The 19,986-nt window shown below is 39.6% G+C and overlaps 1 protein-coding gene across 1 annotated transcript in view; it reads right to left on the reverse strand.

Moving 5' to 3' along the window:
* Positions 1-7,285, reverse strand: part of DSG2 (desmoglein 2) — a 39,989-nt gene extending 32,704 nt beyond the window's left edge. Inside the window, exon 1 of the mRNA XM_081078279.1 lies at positions 7,194-7,285. Within this exon, the coding sequence (XP_080934405.1) occupies positions 7,194-7,232 (39 nt within the window). The 5' untranslated portion in view covers positions 7,233-7,285. The remainder of the gene's footprint in view (positions 1-7,193) is intronic.
* Positions 7,286-19,986: the final 12,701 nt, after the last annotated feature.

A 19,986-nucleotide genomic window follows, 5' to 3' on the forward strand; every position in this document is an offset into this window, starting at 1 on the left:
AATTATGATTCCAGCTTTTCTAAACACAGAAAGACACTCTAACACTTACACTTTTCAATACTTCTGTGTCCAAAGTTTTTAACTAGGTTATAGATGTATGATATGTAGATCCTGTCCTGAAGCTTACAGTTTAGTAGGCGAGATAAAGTGTACATAAATTATTGTAATATAAGGTAGGCAAACTTATCTGTGTGAATGACAACCTTATTTGTGTAAACACAGTTCTGGGAGCTTGGGAAAGGCAGAAATTACTTCCTGCTAAGGAAATCAGGAGAGGTTTAGGGCAGGAGATGGCCATGGGCTCAGCCTTGAGAGGGAGCAGAATCTGTCTGTGCAGACAGGAGGCAGAGGGAAATGATGTGCATCAAAGACAGCATGTGCCAGACGTGGAGACTGACTGAGGGCAAAGAACAAGTCATGCATTTTGGCACCTAGACTGCGTGATGGTGGCAAGTAGGCAATAAGGACAAAAGGTTGTGCTAAGGACCTTCACTGATCCTCTAAGGAGGAAGAATTATTGACAGCTTCTGATTAGGAACACTAGGGCTTCTGAAAGGTTTTCGGGCAGTACTGTGTAAGATGAAAGGCAGAGACGCTGACAAGCCAGAGATGGAACGAAGACCATCAATAGGGCACTGGCACCAGCATGGACGGGTGGAGGCAAGAGTCTTTATGGGGCCAAATTCAGTCCTTGGCCATCCCCTGGGTGTGGAGGGCAGGAGAAGGGGTAGAAGGGACAAAATTTTAAGTCTGAGTGGCTAGAAGGATGAGATTCTCAGAGCACAGATTATAGAAATGATAAACCTAGATCCTGGCGAATCCTTTGGGGAGGAGAGATACTGCGGCTCAAAGGTAGGCAGGGGGTGCAGGTACATTGTCCTAAGGGCAGCACCATCTCAGCCACTGCTATTGTCACCCACTGTGCTTCCCCTCCCTCCCACTCACATCTTATATGTCTCTTGGTGATGCATGTTCCTCTGATGTGCAGGGTTGGAAAAGTGGGTGAGAACGATGATTCTCAGATCTTGGCTGGGATGTTGTGTTGGAGCTCCTTTTGTAGGCTCCATGGTACTCTGTATCCTTTTATCATTACTCTTATTACCATTACCCTTTCGGAAATTAGCCATTTACTTGTTTACTAGATTGCAAGCACCATGAGGGCAGAACATGCCTGGCTTTTTCATCATCTCCCAATGGTCTAGCACACTGCCTAACATCAAGCAGGGAGTCACTAAATAGTGGTCATGTTTCTACACAGTTAATTTTCTTGCGGGCATTACTCATATTACCATCAGACTGTGGTATAAATCCTCGTGTTCCAGCTTCCGTCACCCTACTCTCCAAGCTTGCATATAGAAAAAAAAATCTCAATATATTTGAGATTAATTTGAAATAAAAATAGTGCAATGTCATATGTGGTATACATGTAATGCTTTCAGATAAACTTAACTGAGAAAACAATCTTTTTCATATATGGACTATATGTTTGAAAAGTGTTATTAGCTGTTAAAATTTGTGGTACACTGAAAGATAAAAAGAAGCTGCATTAAATGCTCAAATTGATCTAAAGTTCATTTATTATTTCAATTCAGGTTTCTGATTTTTACTATAATTTGGCAGTTTTAAAAATACCAATCCCTAATTAATGTGTAATTTTTTTCATATAAATATTCGTATGCTTCATTCATGAATAAACTATTTTGCAGAATTTTGACCTGTAATTCTCACTCTCAGACCTGTCTAATAATTAGATTCATGGGAAGTTTCTTTTTGCACATATTTCTGGACCTCAGCCTTGGGGATTTTAATTTAGCTCATCTGTTATTTCTAATAATCAGGGAGACTTTGGACAAAAGGAATGCACGTATTTTTTTTGTCAAGTACTTTCCCCTAAGTTTATAAGAAAGAAACTAATGTTGAGTTGCCATTTTCCTACCACCTATTAACTTTTAGAAACAAAAACAAATATGAAATGATTCTTAAATTCTTGGATATGATGATTAATTATTCTTACAGGCTTCAATATTTACTACTTTATACCTGAATTTATTCTACAACCTGTTATCCAATTGTCACTGACAATTTATAGATAGTTGAACCTACAAAAGGAGATATGCTGAAGTCCTAATCCCCAGCACCTCAGAGTATGACCTTATCAGGAAACAGGTCTTTGCAGATTTAACCAAGTTGAGGCCATTTATGTGACCCTTCTTCCAATATGACCAGTGTCTTTATTAAAAGGGGAAATTTGGACACAGACTCAGACATGCACAGAGGGAAGACAATATGAAGAGACATGGGAAGAATGCTATGTGAAGACAAGAGGATTGGAGTGACGTATCTACAAGGCAAGGAAGGCCAGAGATTGCTTGCAAACCACCAAATGCTAGGAAGAGGCAAGGACGGAAAGCTACAGGTTTCAGAGGGAACATGGCCCTGCTGACATCTTGATTTCAGACTTCTAGCATCTAGAACTGAGACAATACATTTATGCTGTTTTAAGTCACCTAGTTTTTCGTACTTTGTTACAGTAGCCCTAGCAAACTAATACACTAGTAGATATAAAACTAACTGTTTACAGTACAATTTGCTATCCCTGAATCTTTAAACTGTAGTTTGATTTTAAAGGACAACCTTAATTAGTCAAAGGCAAAATTGAGACAATCACCAGAAAAATACCTCCCTCTTTAGCAGTCTGGTGAAGCGTATGGCCCCCTTCTCAGAACAATGTTTTTAAATTTATGAAATAAAAAGCATCAGATTATGAATGAACCCATTAAAGTTATCAGAATGTTTAAAAAACACATCTGTGATACAGTAATACCATGTATTTCATTATCAACACATTAAATAATAAGATCTAGTAAAAAGTCCATCAGTGATGAGTATAAATGGTATTTTGAGATAACTGTAGTTTGATGCGAAAATGTTTGTGAATTCTGCTGTGACAAAGTCACAGGTACTGCTAATGCTATTGTAGTGTCTTTCCTACATCATTTAAAAAAATGCTACATTTCAGTTAGAGGTTCGTGAAAATAGATATGTAATTAATCCCAGCCACATCTAAGGACCCTCTGAATTCTATATAAGGACAATTAAGGAGTTGGTGGAGCCCACGGGTAATGCATTCTTGAAGAGGAGTCTCTGACTTTATTCACATTATTATCTTGTTTTTTTCTCCATTTAGATAGAGGTGGCCTAAATGACTGTGCGATAGTTACGTGGGTTGTCACTCAACATCTCCTTTCTGGTGTGTCTGCCTGATCTACAGAGGAAAGCTCAAGTCCACATACCATAGACTCCCTTGCAGCTAAGGTTCTGAATGTGATTTAGGATCAACCAATCAGTACCCACATGGAATTCGAAAGAAGAAAGTGAAGCAGAAGCTATGTGTCTACAGGCAAGCATGGATATGGATGTACGTGGGTTTTTGCCACCGTCTTACGTGTTACAACTATAGCGTCCATCACTAGATTCATGGGTGCCCAAAGGCAGGATACAGGTATATTTACTTGGTAAGTATCCTACCAGGTGTGCAGGGTTCTGGAACTGACAGGATAGTGGTATCCTAACATGGCAGTTTCCAGATTTTGAGAGTCTCAGTGTAGTTCTGGATCACAGGAGAGGCAGCTCCTCCCTAAGTGCCTGGGTTCTGCTGTGTGACTTTGAAGTGTTTTACTGACAGCTCAAACTGCAGTCTGTTTCCTCAATCCTTCCAACACTAATGTAATCAACTTAAGGTCCTGAAATAAATCTCTTCTTGCTTTAACGACCTAGAGTGAATTCTGTCATCTGCAACCAAACTTTGACCCATACAGACTACAGTTTACATTCCCATCTATAAAAGACCTGTTTCCTCAAGAACTACTTCTGTCAGAGGAGCTGCTTTCCATTCTTTACCAAAGTCTATACAGAAGGCCCCTGACTTATAATGGTTCAACTTAATGATGGTATAAATGCGATAAACATTCAGTAGAAACCATAATTTGAATTTTGATTTTTTCCTGGACTAGTGGTATGTGTGTGATAGAATACTCTTGTGATGCTGGGCAGCGGCCGTGAGCCACATCTCCCTGTCAGCCCGGGGATCAAGAAGGTACACCAATACTCTACAGTGTACGATCATGCGCCACATAATGACATTTTGGTCAATGATGGACTACATTATATAAAACCGGGTCTTATTTGATGGTGGTCCCATAAGACTACCGTGTTTCCATGAAAATAAGACCTAGTCGGACAATCAGCTTTAATGCATCTTTGGGAGCAAAAACTGACATAAAACCAGGTCTTATTTCACTATAATACAAGACCCAGTCTTATATAATAATAATATAATATGATAAATACCCAGTCTTATTTTACTATAAGACCTGGTCTTATATAATAATATTAATATAATTAATATCAGACTGGGTCTTATATTAATTTTTGCTCCAAAAGATGCATTAGAGCTGACTGTCCAGCTAGGTCTTATTTTTGGGGAAACACGGTATAATGGATTACAAGCAAAAATTTGTTTTCAATGTTTAAAGAAAAGGCTGGAACTGACTACAATGTTGAATTAGCTCTGGGTGGTTTAAATAGAATAGGAGGCTCGGCACGCTGTCCACCTGCCATGTGCTTATTACACACATGCACACTAATGTGCACGAACTCACTTCCTTTCCCTCTATTTCCCTTTCTCCCTCTGTCCTCCACCCTCCCTTTTATTATTTCTTGTCTCAGGCTTTAGCTCTCTGGGTCTCTTTGGATCTCTGCTCTCCCTTTCCCCTACTCTTCCTCCCTCCCTCCATCTTCCTTCTCCTAGGGCATCTCCCTCCACAGTCCTCCCCGATTCCCAATGTACACACACACACACACACACACACACACACACTTTATCTCTTACACTGTATTTTTACCGTATCTTTTCTATGTTTAGATGCACAAATACCATTGTGTTACAGTTGCCTACAGTTTTCAGTACAGTAACATGCTATACAGGTTTGTAGCCTTGGGGCCACAGGCTGTAGCATATAGCCTAGGTGCTATACCTAGGCTATACCTTTTAGGTTTGTGTAAGCGCACTCTGTGATGTTTGCACAACGATCATATTGTCTAACGATGCATATCTCAGAATTTATCCCCCTTGTTAACTGACACATGACTGTACTGTGTTGCCAGCGTTTTTTGGATATTGTGTTTTCTCATCCCTCTTCTACAAAACATCCATCTGTATCTCCTGCTTCTGGTAAAAAGGCATTTACTCTTAAAATGAAACTCAAGATAATTGTCCAACTGCAGGGTAACGTAAGTGTTCTGCGCATGTTTAAGATAGGCGAGGCTAACCTATGATTAGGTGAGGCTAACCTATGATAGTAGAGTAGGTGTATTAAATGCATTTCCAACTTACAATACTCCAACTTACAGGTTACAATGGGCGTATTGGGACGTAGTCCCCCATAAGGAGAGCAGCACCTGTACTTCCAACTTAAAATACAGAGAGGGCAACAGGCTGAACTGCCCATTGTTCTCTGACCAAAAATAAACACATTCAAATTTATGTCACAAAATGTATTGTAGGAAATATAAAGACTAGTCCAGAATTCGGCTCTGGTTCAGTGAGTTATAATCACTTTTTAATGAGCAATTTTTGCCAAATAAAGTAAAAATATTAGATTGCTAAAGTAAAAATATACTTAAATTTACCTCTTTCTCTGTAAATGTTCTTGAATTGGCCTGCTTGGTATACCACTTGAGGACAAAGGTACTTTCTTTTCTTATGTGAAAGGAATTTAATATTTAAGCTCTCAAAGGGAGCCAAGTGTTATATTAGCTTGGTATTTTCCTTCACCAAGAAGTAGCACAATGAGGGAATTTCTTGCTCTGTTATTCTGAGGACCCAAAACAAAGCCCCAGAATTATATTTTAGAAAAGTTTTATTAAGAATATGAACTTGAACTGGAAATTACCTCAATGACTTGGGCAAAATGAAATGGATAAATAGAGCATGAAAATGAAGCAGTGTGGCCAAGGTCTGGAGATCCTAATTATCACACCAGTGCTATTTCAGTGAGAGAGAGTGGGGTAGTCATGTTTTTTCCCGTTTTATATATATGAATATTTTCCTGGTTAGATTATATAGTATAAATTATCACTTTATCAAACCCCGTTAGCAAAGCCCTATAAATGAGATACCCTTATAAGTTACGTGCAGTTCCTCTAACAAACAGAAAATGTACTTTAAAATCAAATTGGAGCACAGAAACCATAAGAAGTGTAGATCTAGAGACTGAACACTGCTTTCCACTGGTTGAAGCCCCCCCACCTTTTAAAAAAAGATTAACCTCTGAGAACCCCATTTGACTGTGGCTCTACACTTCGATTCTCTGTAACCTTTTAAAATGAGACAAATCCTAACACTAGGTACATACATTATCTTTAACACCAAGAAGTTGTTTGTTGTTTTTTTTTTGATTTGCTTCTAGGTTGTGGTTTTATTTTATTTTATTTTATTAGTTTCAGGTGTACAAGACAAGGTAATACTTAGACGTTCATCATTTATATCCCTCACACTGTGAACCCCCCTCCCCCCATCCATAAGGAAGTTGTTTTAAAACACCAACTTTGTAAACTTTAAGTTAAAACTATGTGGGTGATTTTAACAACGTGGCTGTAACAGGCAAAAAATAATTTTGCAAAATACATTTTAAAAACTATTCTTAACTTTTTTTTTTTTGACGTCTAAGCCTGCAGGTAACTTCCCTGGTTTTCCCGGTTCCCTGACGTGTACCGGTGCACCTGGGGAATCGTAGCGAGCTTGAGCGAGCTTGGAACCAGGCAGAGCTGTTGGCTCTCCTCGCGTCCATGTTCCCCGCAGGAGAAGACTACAAACAAAGCCCCAGATCTCCAGGGAAGGTGTCCCCCGCCCCAGGGCTCTCTACACCCCCAGATCACGGACCCCAAAAGGCCCAGGGCTGCGGTAGGGCGGCCAGAACAACTGCACCGTGGACAGGTTCCAACGCAGCCGGCTCGGCCCCAGGCTGGGGGCTCGCCGCCGCCTGCCGAGCCCTGTGCCACCTCCGGGCACGAAGAGGGAGTGCCGGGCGGGCGGAGACGTCCCGGGCGGGCGCCGACGGGTCCGGGCGCGAGCCGGGCGCCCGCCTGTGCCCTCGCCTGCCCGGGCTCCGCGTCCCGGCGGCCGCACTTACCAGGAGAAGCAGCAGGGCGCCCCCCGCGCGCCGCGCCATCGCCGCCGCCGCGCCCTCGCCCCGGGCCGCTAGTCCCGCTCCGCACCGCCGGCTCCGCGGGGTCCCCGCGAGCGCGCACTCGGCTCCGCCCCGCGCCCCGCCCCGCCCCGAGGCGCCGCAGCCGCCCAGCCCCGAGGCGCGGTCCCAGGTGTGGCCGCCGCGGGGGATGGAGCCCGGGGTGGCGGGAGCTGCGGGCTCCGAGGTGGGGAATTGGCGGAGGAGGGGGCGCGCGCTGACCCCCGCCCCCCGTGGTACTCGCACCTGGGACCGTGACGTCCCTGGTTGGGGACTTTGAGGGGCAGGCCCCTCCCCTCCGTCCTTTCCTTCCCGGTCCCTGCCTCCCAGGAGAGTGGCCGGTAGGAGGGAGGCTCTGGGCCACCCGGCGGGGCGCGGCCACAGGGCAGACCTCGCTCTCTGCAGCAGGGACCTGCGTTGTCCAGCGAGCTGGCCCGGCCTCCCCAGGCCGCCGAAAGGCCCTAGCGGTTTGTGAATGTGCTTGGGCCCGGAGCTCAGGTGGCACGAAGCAAGACGAGCGACGCGAACCCGTGTGCTCACTGGCCTTCAGAGCCGAGGTTCTGAGCAGGGTTTCAGGTGGCTGTTTTCCGCGAAGGCTTCGCACCTCTTCCCCACGGCCCCTGCGTTGCTTCCAACAGGTTTGCAGCTTATCTGGCTCATGGAGAACAGTTATTAGAAAAACCAGAGTTGATCTAAATGGACAGTTAACTAGACTCAACTAGGAGAAAACTTTAGAGGTGTTAAGGGGATTCATACTCTTCGATATAATTTACAAAAACTCTCACACAAAGTGTAACGACTGGTCAGAATCTTCTCTTTAATAGGCACTAGCTTTATGACTTGCACAATCTCTGTGTGCCTCAGTTTCCAGATCTGTCAAATGGGACTAATAGCGTCCAAACATAGGGCTGCTTTAAAGATTAAATCAGAAAATCTATGTGAAGCATTCTGCAGTGTCTAGCAACAAACGTTCAATAAATGGTAGTTGTTGTAACTATAATTATCGCAAGTGTAAATGTTAAGTTGAACTCTTCTTGAAGAACAGAAACAGAATCAGAACTAGATCAGGAAACTTCTAAGAAAGGTTAACTCTTGATAGTGGAGTAGTGGAAGGGCCTATAAAAGTATAAAGGGTGGATTTGTTACTAGAAAGAGAAGTTTGGTGGTAAATTTGGCCAAAATAGCAGAGTTCCTTCTGTGGTCAAAAGTATCTTCATTTCCCTCCCCAGTTCTAATCTTGCCAGTTTTCCAGATTCAGCACAACTGCAATCTCTTTTTAGTCCCTTGGTTCCCCAGCTGCCAAGCACCACTTCCACTTTGACCTGAACCACATTCACTTCTATTTGTTTAGGGCTTAACTGCTGAGTGACTTTTCTCATACTGTTATTTAAGGGTCAGTGGTGAAGTTAGCTGAGGACTAAGTATCTAGGAAGAGTGTCACCATTCCGCAGTGCCTAAAACAGTGCTGAATACCAGGGTTACATAGTTGAATCAGGATGAAAGTATTTATGGTCTTCTAGTTTCCACTCCTTTCCCTTGAGCCAGACATGGGTGGGTATACGTAATTCTCATTCCCCATCATACTGGGAAAACTCCTAATTAAATAAGGCAGACTTTACCAAAACATTTTCACAAATCATCCCGGGAAACTATATATAAATCCTTTCTGAAAGTAGTGCTTTTGTGGTTGAGGCCTATAGGCAGGCATTTATGCATCATGAAGAGCTGGGTTTCTGTTTAGTAATGAAGATAATTGTAGCATCCAGAATGAGAAATAGCTAATGCAAGTTTTACTTATATTGGGTTATTCAACCTCCCCCAGAGGCTGTCAAAGTCAGTTTCAGGGTAGTAGTCCTTCTATAAGATATTTATTGCAAGGCTTTGAGAGAAGGTGTCAATATATGCACTATTCAATGCCATAGTATATCATTCTTGAATTAGTTCCTTTTTACAAATTCTGAAACTTATGACTCAGTGAGTTGAAGGGACTTGTTGAAAGTCAAAGAATACACAGCTAATTCTCTAGCTCCTGACTTCTCCTTTCTGCTGGGATGAGACTAAAAGGTCAGACAATTAAGTTTGCGAACTCATCCTAGAAAACATGCTACATACTTCATTGCTGAATATCACTATGGCCACCTTCCAAGTACTCCCCTTGGGAAGCTATGCACTGACACCAGTGCCTAGTCCACCCTTCAAGGCAATATTGGAACTCTATTTCTGGAATGGCCATCAGAGCTGTCGTCGTATTACTCTTGATGTCCTGAATGTCATCAAACTGTCTTCCTTTCAATATTTCCTTTACCTTCGTGTAAAGAAAGAAGTCACTGGGGGTCAGATCACATGCGTAGGAAGGGTGTTCCAGTACAGTTATTTGTTTACTGTCTAAAAACTCCCTCACAGACAGTGCAGTGTGAGCTGGTGCATTGTTGTGATGCAAGAGCCATGAATTGTTGGTGAAAAGTTCAGGTCGTCTAACTTTTTCATGCTGCTTTTTCAGCACTTCCAAATAATAAACTTGGTTAACTGTTTGTCCAGTTGGTACAAAATCATAATGAATAATCCCTCTGATATCAAAAAAGGTTAGCAACATCATTGCAACAAGCTCTTGAACTTAATTGTCAGACCTCGTAAATGTATTTCAAAAACCTCTGTGCACAAAAACAAATGTGACCATTACTAACAAAGCACTAGTGATTACTTTAAAATAAATTGAAGTGTTAACAAGATGCAAAAGATTTAACTTACAGGTTTTCCTTCCTAAATTATATAAAAATTATGGTAAATGTACTTTTCTTAGGAAGTGTACTTACAATGTATCAGTTCAAAGTATACTTTGTACAAATAATTGGCTTGAATATCTATGTATATCCAAAATATCTACCTCAGTTAAATTTCCTAGAATACTTTGCTTCATTTATACACATGCGTAAGAATAAGCTTCAAGTGATTAGCTTATGAGTAGAATCATCCCTTAATATTATCTCAAACAAAAATAATAAAAAAATAAACAAAAACAAAACCCAGAAAGGTTTCTTTAAAGACCAACAGAAATTAATGTGTCCCTTTTGTACTTTCATGGTCTCAACACATTCCTGCATTTAAGATCACTGTATAAATCAACAGTTCTTGGCTAATGGTTTGATAGATGGCTGATATTTAATTCCATAGAAAATCCCAATAAGTATATGTAGTAGAATTAATGTTAAAGCGTTGGGAGCTAAATCTGGTTGCACCCTTTGAATGCCTTAAGAAGCAAATGCTAGGAATGTGTGGCTACTACAATATAAACATTAGTTATCGTGGTCAGATGGCTTACTCATAGGACATTGATTAATAAAGTGTATGTGAATATAGGAAAAAAATATGAAATATCTCTAGGTAATGTGAGAAGGGCAATGAAAGGAGAAATCTGTTTCCTATAATAGTTTAGCTCCACTTATTTATTCCTTCATTTGTCTCTGTTCAACAAACATTTAATTTGCATTTTGTTGGGGATGCAAAAATTAAATGTTTCTTCATTCAAAGAAACAAAAATAGATACTTATGAAATAATGTAACTATAATTACTTACAAACTATTATAAATGCAGTGGTAGAACTGTATGGAGGTTATAATACAATCATAGGAAAAGAGTTCCTAACTCACTTTGGACCATGAGATTAGAGAAAGCTTTTTGTGGGAGAGGAGTGGTGTATTGATCTGATTCTTAAAGGAGGAATAATCATGAAGGAGACATTGAACCTGCCAGGACAGAGTAACTCAAAGCGTAGATGCTGTTTGTGAAGAGTCAGAGGCTTCAGATGTATCTGAGAAATAAGCATTTTTTCCTCCTATTGACACAGAATGAGAAGTCAGAAGTAAACGTTTTTATGTGTGTGTGTGTGAAAGCTGAATTTGTGATATTAGAGAAATATCCAATTAGAAAAATCTACCAAGTAGTTTGAAATGAGAACATAATTGCAGGTAGATTTAGGAGAAAGAGTCACCTAATTTTCTATTCTTCTGGCTGTTCTTTTTCAATCTATTTCTTCGTCTCTGTCTACCTGTTAAAAAATCTTGAGTTCTAATTTGGCACCATTCATGATTCTGTAGCCACTCCCTCCCATTGTGCAAATCTATCACAGCTTTCTCTCCTAAGCTTCAAACATGGGACATTACCATTTGGATATTTCACAAAGACCTCAAGTGACCATAATAACTTCCTAGGAATATCAAACTCAGCATACTGACAGGAAAGATTTCCCCATCCCTCTACACCTCTCCAGCTCAAGCTTGCTACTTTCCCATATGCCTTGTCAAGTTGGCCGCACAAGCCAGAAACCTCAGAGTTATTCTCAATTCTCCTTTTCCCATACTCTCCATGTCCTATGCATACTTCAATCCAGCATTATCTAGTCTTATCACTTTTTAAAACTAGTATGATTTATTTTGGGGAAAAAAATCTCTTAAGATGTGTTCATCTCTGTGGCCCTGTTGAAAATGATCCATACACCTGCTTAGTAGCAATCACACTGTGGTTTATGGTTATATTATCCATGTCTGTTACTCTACCCATTCCTCCTCTTCGAGACTGTTAATACTTTGAAAGTAGAGGCTATATCATGTTCATAGTGGGCCCAGCCCCTTGTATCCAGCACATATTTGATGGTCAATACAAATTTGTTAAACCGAGCCCACATACAGGAAGAAATTAATTATAAGTAAAAAGTAGCATTGCAGGGGATGGTGTTTGGAATATCCACTGTGGATTAGTTAATGGTGGATCTGGTCAGGAAATGTTGATCTGGGATTGTGTGTGTGCGTACATGCACACACACACACACACACACACACACACATACACACGTACATGTGTTGATTTGTGTATGTATGTTTTCCTCAACCACAGTGCAGCCAGGAGCAGGAGAAGAATAGCAGATGGTGGATGTGAGTCAGGGTTGCAGAATGGCCTGGCTGATAGGTAAGAGGCATAAGTGTTCAGGACATACGTGGAGGTGAGTATGGCCGGAGAGATGGACAGGGCAAACCTGGAGGAATTCAGGGGCCAGCTGAGAAGACTGTATTACATCAGGTGTGGAGAAATGGAGAGGATTGTTCTTCCCTTTAATCTGGAGAAGGAGCCACAGTGCTTTTCCATAGAAGCCGTGGCAAAAGCGACATCACAGACATTAGTTATTGGGATGTAGAGATTCTCATGGACTCTCCAGTTAGATGGACCAAGAGCTGCCTCTACCTTAAACACTGAGAGAGGAGCATTGGTTGGCTTGGAGGTGAGGGATGGCTTCTCATAATAATAACAGGGTGGCAAAAGTTTTGTGGCCTTTCTGAGCTAGAACTTACAGAGTAATAATCAAAGCCCAGCTGACTGCGAGCGCTATCTGGTTCAGCCCATTGATTAATATACAGTCACCCCACTTTGGCAGTCCTGAGAGCACAGCTGCAGATGCCAACACCCTGAAAGAGTGAGGGAGCCCCATGCAGTGAGTCACAGTGTCTAAATGAGCTGTTCCCCACAGGCTCCTTCTGAGTCAATGTACGAGGACTGGCTGCTTGGATGGGAAGTGCCTGAACCAAAATGGCTGAAGGAAATGGTTCACTTTGTCCTGGAACAGAGGACAATCAGGAGAAGCTACTACAGTTGCAAAATAGAATTTGTCTCAGCAAAGAAAATGGTCTATTCTTGGATCTAAGTAGCGTGTGAAACACAAGAGAGTTTTTTCAAAACAAATCATACGAGTTTTAAAAAGTGATAAGACTAGATAATGTTGAATTGAGGTGTGTACCAAGCAGCAATTATCAGGGGAACCTCAGCAAGCCTTGATGTCCTGTCAGAATGCCTCTCTCTCCTACTGACTAATGTCTGAAATCCTTTAGCCGAAGTCTCCCTTGTTGCATGTATATTACTGGGAGGGTGCCATGTTATCAGTTATTTACATCATGGCATGATATCACAAATACACTAGGCATACTCCACCTCAGAGCCTTTGCACCCTCTGTTCCTTTTCTCTAGAAGGTTCTGCTCTAGACATGTACAAAGTTTATTCCTTCACTCTTCACATTTCCTTCTCAAGTATTAGCTTCTCAGTGAGGCCTTCTCTGACCACCATTTAAAAATTGTAATTTTTAATGTAAATTCCTAGTGTTCCCATCCCCCTTCCCAGCTTTGTTCTCTTCTTGGCACCACAATCTAAAAGACTGTGCATTTACTTGTAATTATCTGTTGCCATTCACTAGAATCTAGGCTTTGGGAGGGCTGGTGCTTCCCCTGGGAACTGCTTTGTATCCAGCACCTAAAACAGTGTCTGACCCATTGAAGGTCTTCAGTAAATATTATTTGAATGTGTGAGTGAATGAATAAGTGAATACGTTTTCAAGATTATTTTAGGAGAGAGAGAGAGAGAGAGAGAGAGAGAGAGAGAGAGAGACAGAGAGAGAGAGAGAGAGAGAGAGAGAGAGAGAGACAGAGAGAGACAGAGAGACAGAGAGAGACAGAGAGATAGAAAGTAAAATGAGGGTAAAGGGGAAGAGAAAAAGACCCTGATATTCCTGGAAGGGTGTGAGTAAATGTCACCAAATGAAGTGGGGGTATGCGGGGGGGGGGGGGGGGAGCTTGGTTCAGTGTACACAATGTCTCCTACCACACCATTTTATCAAGGATGGGCTTTGCTAGGACTGCCTGAACAGTGTAAAGTGGGAGGAGTCCAGAGGCCAGTGGAGAACATTTCTGTGTTCTTCGTCTCCTTTAAGACTCCTTTCTTTACTGGGGAAACAAAGTGCAAAACCATAAACAATATGGAAAAATCCCTTTTCCCTCTGGAGTTGAACAAAGTAAGCATTCATTAGGGGAATGTGACACTTGGGTTTGTCAGTTTTATCTACCCAACTTTTTTTTCTGAAAAAAAATTCAGAATAAATCTCTGGCTTTGGTTTCACCCTAGGATTTGTTTATGGGAATTCTTGGAAAGATAAGCAGTGGCTGGGGAAGGGTGGGGGAGGGGAGTGTTGGGTTGCTAACAGCTGCTCTGGACTGGAATTCATTGTCTGCATGACAGGACTTGTGGGGTTTATAGCCGCGACAGGAGTGTTTACTCACTGTCAGACAGAAACCATCACACTGACCCAATGTGACTAATGAGCTTAAGGATACACACAGAAAAAAACCCCTCAGAAGACAGAAAAGTGTACTGGTTTCTTGGCAGCTACTTCATTCATTTGCATGCAGACAAGAGACATTCTTAAAAGTATGACAAAAAAGTAAAGTAGAAGCGATGCAATAGCTTTAGAGAACAAATGTAGAAGTAAAATATTGGCTTTAAAGATCTTTTCTATATGATTGAGAATGATGACTATAAATACTTTAGTAGAGAGAAGCAGAATGTCAAAAATAAATAATTTCCATTATAAACTGAAATCAAGGACTCAAAGATATTAAAGTACTAATTGTAATTTATTTTCAAAATTAATCTTGGTGGTTTTATTTCAGTATCAAATCTGTCGATGTAATAATTTGTTAAAAATTAAGTTCTGAAATTTGTGAATGATTTACTTGTTAAAATGATTAGAGAACAGTTTAAGTTATTCAATAATAATGTTACTTACTTGCATTTTGACATCCCTCTTGGGTAGTGAAAGAGGGTGGATTCCATCCAGGAAGGGGAACAGAGCCTCAGGGAGAACTTGTCCACAGGAAAGCATGAGCTTGTGAATATCATCTGTCACGGGTGCCATGCAGAACAAATACTGGGATTCACTACTTTGGAGGATACAGTTGCAGAAGCCAAACCTACCAAAATTTGTAATGTTGTTATTCTTGAATCCCAAATTAGATATTGTGAATGTCAAATTATTTCTATAATTTTTATAACTTTACTTTTGTAACAAAAGTAATTGAAAATCTTTTCATATGGTGAATAATAATTTAATTAACATAGTTACAGCTATACACATCCAGGGAATTGGAGAGTTGAACAATTTTCAGACATAGAGAAGAGAATCAAAATGTCTCTAGTGTCTGAGCATTTCAGGAAAATGTTTGTAAACCTGTATTGTTTGAACTGTAAAAACATTTTTCTTTTTGTTTTTGCCGTGGGCCTAGTTTGAGCTTTATCACCTCATCTAGTTCCCACTTAAAATAGAGATTTTATTAGGCAGAAATATGTTCAAACATTAAGTAAACCAGTTAAGCAGAACCTTGATACAAAGAATGTGTGGGGGAAGAAAAATTGTTTTCCTTGTACCCTTTTAAGTTGGAAAATTAGTTTTGCTCCTCTACAAAGGCAATGGGAAAAAAATTGTGCTTGATAATTTAATTTTAACAACCACAGTGACACTTGCCAGCTTATTGTCTAAGGACAGTTGTGCTGGAAGATTTATTTTTAAATCATGATATTCATTATGAACATTACTATATGCCTTGAAATCAGACCTCTCATTTTACTAGGCAATTGTCTGTTAATTTATTTTACCTGTTTTCGTTTTTTCAGCTGGACCTATCTTTACTTCTACTGAAACATTATCTGAATGATGTCATACCTTTGGAGAGAGTCACACCCAATTTCATGCAGAATCAGCTACAATAAGGGTAAGTCAGTCCACCATGACTTCTTGTGACTAATTCTCCTATGGCTCTGAAAGAGAAAGAAAGTGTATCATTGTACTTGTTTCTTAACTTTGGGATTAGAACACTCATCTGAAGTAATCAGGAAAGTGGATGACAAATCAACAAGTTAAGCAGAGCAGTATTACAGGGAAGACTTAGAGTTGAACAAAGTAAAATATATATGAAGGGGGTGGCTGGTTAGCTCAGTTGGTTAGAGTGCGGTGCTCTTAACAACAAGATTGCCAGTTCGATCCCTATATGGGCCACTGTGAGCTGCACCCTACACAACAAGATTGAAACAACTATTTGACTTGGAGCTGATGGATCCTGGAAAAACACACTTAAAAAAAAAAATTATGTGAAGGCTCCTGTGAAGAATTGCTTTATGGTTCATAAAAGTGCCGTTGTCAGTTTCCATCATTTGTCACTGTGGGAGAATCAGTCTAAACCTCGGAATTTTCAATAATTGGAATCTTAAGTCCACAGAGTACGGTTTATTGTTCTTTATACCTTGGATTTTCACTTTAGAAGTATGAATAAACCATCTAACCCTCCCCCCACCAAAAAAAAAATCACAGGAAGATTGTGGTTTCTTGGTTTTCAGGAATAACAAGTGGTTTCTATGATCCGACTTCTATAGGACTTTTTATTTACTTTTGTTTCTTAGATACTAGATGCAGTAGGTTGATTGGTCAGAATGTAAAACCTGAGTCACAGGTGTGCTCTGTGGTCCTACTTGGACTGATGCCAAATATGATTTGAAGGACACTGGAAATTGTCTGTGCACAAAACACTCCGCCTCCCAGTGATAATGAGATTTCATTTTGTTTTCTGAGCCAACAGATATTTTAAGTATTAACGATATTTTCTCCAAGGAGGAGTAACTAAGTGCTTTGTGTGTTTTATACTTTACTGTAAATTATTTACCAAACAATTTAAAAACATCAACTAATTATGGTCAGAGTTTTAAAGGAAGCAGGAGGTAGTGATTATGAAAACATTAGGCATATCATGTTCTAGAAATAAGGTGAAAATACATGCAAAGGTAAAGACAAATTCCACCTCCTTCCATTTTATGTTGGGTCAACTAACTTTTGCAAATGAAACTCTTCACTTGGCCAGAAACTTGGCACCATAAATCATATAGACGTGAAATGTAAACCATGGTCTTTTTTTTTTTTTTTTTTTTTTGGTGCAGTAGTTGCTACTTGCCGTACCTAACATATATATCCTACTGCAGTTGGGTCAATAGCATTATTCCTTTCAAGCTAATTTTCAAGTAGCTATTTTTTTTTTCTCCCAAAGCCACCTGGCTGCCTCATTCTACTTGATGGAAATGACATAATTAGAACTCTTAGGGAAAACCTTCCACTTTGTCCTCCAAGGAAACTCAATTGAAAATTGCAGTCATCTGGTGATTCTCATGAGTTTGGCTATTTCCGTGTGTAGTCAGCGGAATTTCCAGTGCAGGGTAGACTAGACAGAACAAGCCTGTGACTAAGGCAAAAGATTAGTGAAAAAGAATTATTATAGTAGCAGATTGGAGTTGCAGAAAGAAAATTAGCCTAGTCAATTCCTAACTCTGCCTTTAATCAACAAGTTACTTTTCAGCCTGTTTGAGCATCTGTAAAACAAAACTTGAGTTCAGATAATACAGATGTTTTGAGTTGGTATGGTTTTAGTATTTTGGGTGTCAGTACTCTTAACTTTCAGTTGAGTTCATTTGAAGATTTAAATTATAATAACAAAGAGGTGCAAAGAGGTTAAGTAACTTGCCCAAAGATACACAACTAGTAAGTGGTGAAGCTACGATTTGAACTCAACTAGTTTGTGTCCAAAGCCTGAACTTTTAACCATTAACTTAAAACACAACATTAAAAAACAAAGCAAAAAACATTTCAAGTTTGTTTTTTGTTGATCATTAAAATATGTATACTATACCATTAGTTTTGATCGGCTAACAGATGGAATAAGATTTTAAAATTTTCTCTTAGGTCCTCCAGTAGTAGTTTTGATTTTCTGCAAACTTGAGCAGGATTTCTTTGCCTGACAACTCATTGTTTTCTATCAAAATATTCAACAACATCTCCTGACTTGTTATTTCAGTGAAGACATCCTTTTCTAGCCAGCGTTGGCGAAGGTAGCAGTAGCATGTGTTGGCTTGTTCTGGAGGCCCTAAGAGAGTCTTTGTTGCATAGAGGAGGTCTTCTGTCATCTTGGCAGCATATGCCTTTGTTGTTGGTTCGCATCTTTGAAAGAATATTCAAAGACCAATACAAAAGAGGATAGTGCCAGGGTCCAAGAAAGTATATATAGAAAGAGTGGCTAGTTAGAAAATCAGCTTAAGAGTTCAACTGTGTAGCAGTGATAAAATATCTTCTGGGGAAACACCTATATAGTAATTTAGAACAGCTGAGAAGAAGACAGAAGATGCGGAAAACTAAATATTGCCAGAACGTATTAGACTAAGGGTTCATTACAAATTACATTTTTTTTGACATATAAAAATTTGTACATAATTAATGTGTACAATTTGATGAGCTTTGAGACAGGTATACATCCAGGAAGTCATCATCACAATCTATGCCATAAACCTATCCATCACCTCTAAAAGTATGCGTCTACCATCTTATTTATTATTATTATTATTATTGACAAGAACACTTACCATAAGCGTTACCCTTTAAGTAAAATTTTAAGTGTACAATACAGTATTACTATCTATAGGCTCTATACTGTAGTAGATCTCTAAGACTTACTCATCTTGCGCAACTGAAACTTTGTACCCTCTCATTAATACCTCTATTTCCTATTACACATTTTTCAACTAATCAGAAGTTGTGAATGTCAGCCCTGGATGAGAATAATTAAAAGTTAGGTCAAACAAGACCTCTTCATTGTGCTCTACCTAAAGAAAGTTAGATGAAAAATCTAGGTGATGCTTTTGTTTTTAATAGTAAATTTGGAAAGTAGACTTCTTGCATGCAAAAACTTTGTATTTGCAACACACACTAAGTGTTCGTATCTGGTCTATGGGTTGATGATGGAAAGACACTGCTTCAGCTTCACCAAACTCAGGTGGTTACCTGAGGCAAATATGTGTGCATGTGTATGCACGTGTGTGCATGTGTGTGTGTCTGCGTGTTTTACCTCCTAGTTAGGACCATATAAATCTTATTATCAATACTATCAATACTAGTCAGTTGGACATGGGAAGACATGACTGAAGTTTATCTCACATTTTATGTTTACATACGTACTCATTTTTGGCTTAGTAAAAATCCCTTCTTGCAGGAGTGAAAACCATGTCATTACGCCGTTTAAATAAATACAAGATTACCTGCTACTGTACTGCTTTGTGATTAAGAAAGTTCTTTGTAATCCTCTCTTGATTATAAACAATATAATACTTCCTCTGCTTTCTGAGGAAATGAAGATACACATATTCTTTTAATATCAATATTTTACTCATATTATCGTGATTTGATGGTCTGTGTTTTTACACAAAATTTAATGTTTGCTAATATAAGAATGATAAATTCAGCACACAGAAAACATTAGAGATGTTCTGAGGCATAAGATTAAAAATACAATGGTCCCATGTATTTCATGGGAATAGAGGAAGAATACAGATGACTTTAAGGAATAAAACAATTATTGTAGTTGTTAAAATGTGTTGTTTTCTGCAAATCATGGAAGCACTAAAATGGAAGGACCCATTTAAAGTTATTATTTTTAGAAAACAAAACAAAACAAAAACCAAGCTCATAAATACATAGAACGAATTGGTAATTGCCAGAGGTGAGGGGGTGAATGGTAGAGGTGGGGGTAGAAATGGGTGCAGGTAGTCAAAAGGTACAAACTTCTATTATAAATTAAAGTCCTAGGGATGTAATGTATAGCATGGTCACTGTAGTTAATATTACTGAATTGCATATTAGAAAGCTGCAAAGAGAGTAGATCTTAAAAGTCTTCATCACAAGAAAAAAACTTTTTTGTAACAATGTGTAATGACTGATGTGAATTAGACTTATTCTTATGATCATTTTGCAATATACACAAATACCAAATTTTAAAAAAAAGCTTATTATTTTTTTATTTAGACACATGTCACATAACCTCTTCTAAAAAGTATGC

This window comes from Rhinolophus hipposideros (assembly GCF_964194185.1).
Source record: "Rhinolophus hipposideros genome assembly, chromosome: 17".
In the NCBI taxonomy this organism is placed as follows: Eukaryota; Metazoa; Chordata; class Mammalia; order Chiroptera; family Rhinolophidae; genus Rhinolophus; species Rhinolophus hipposideros.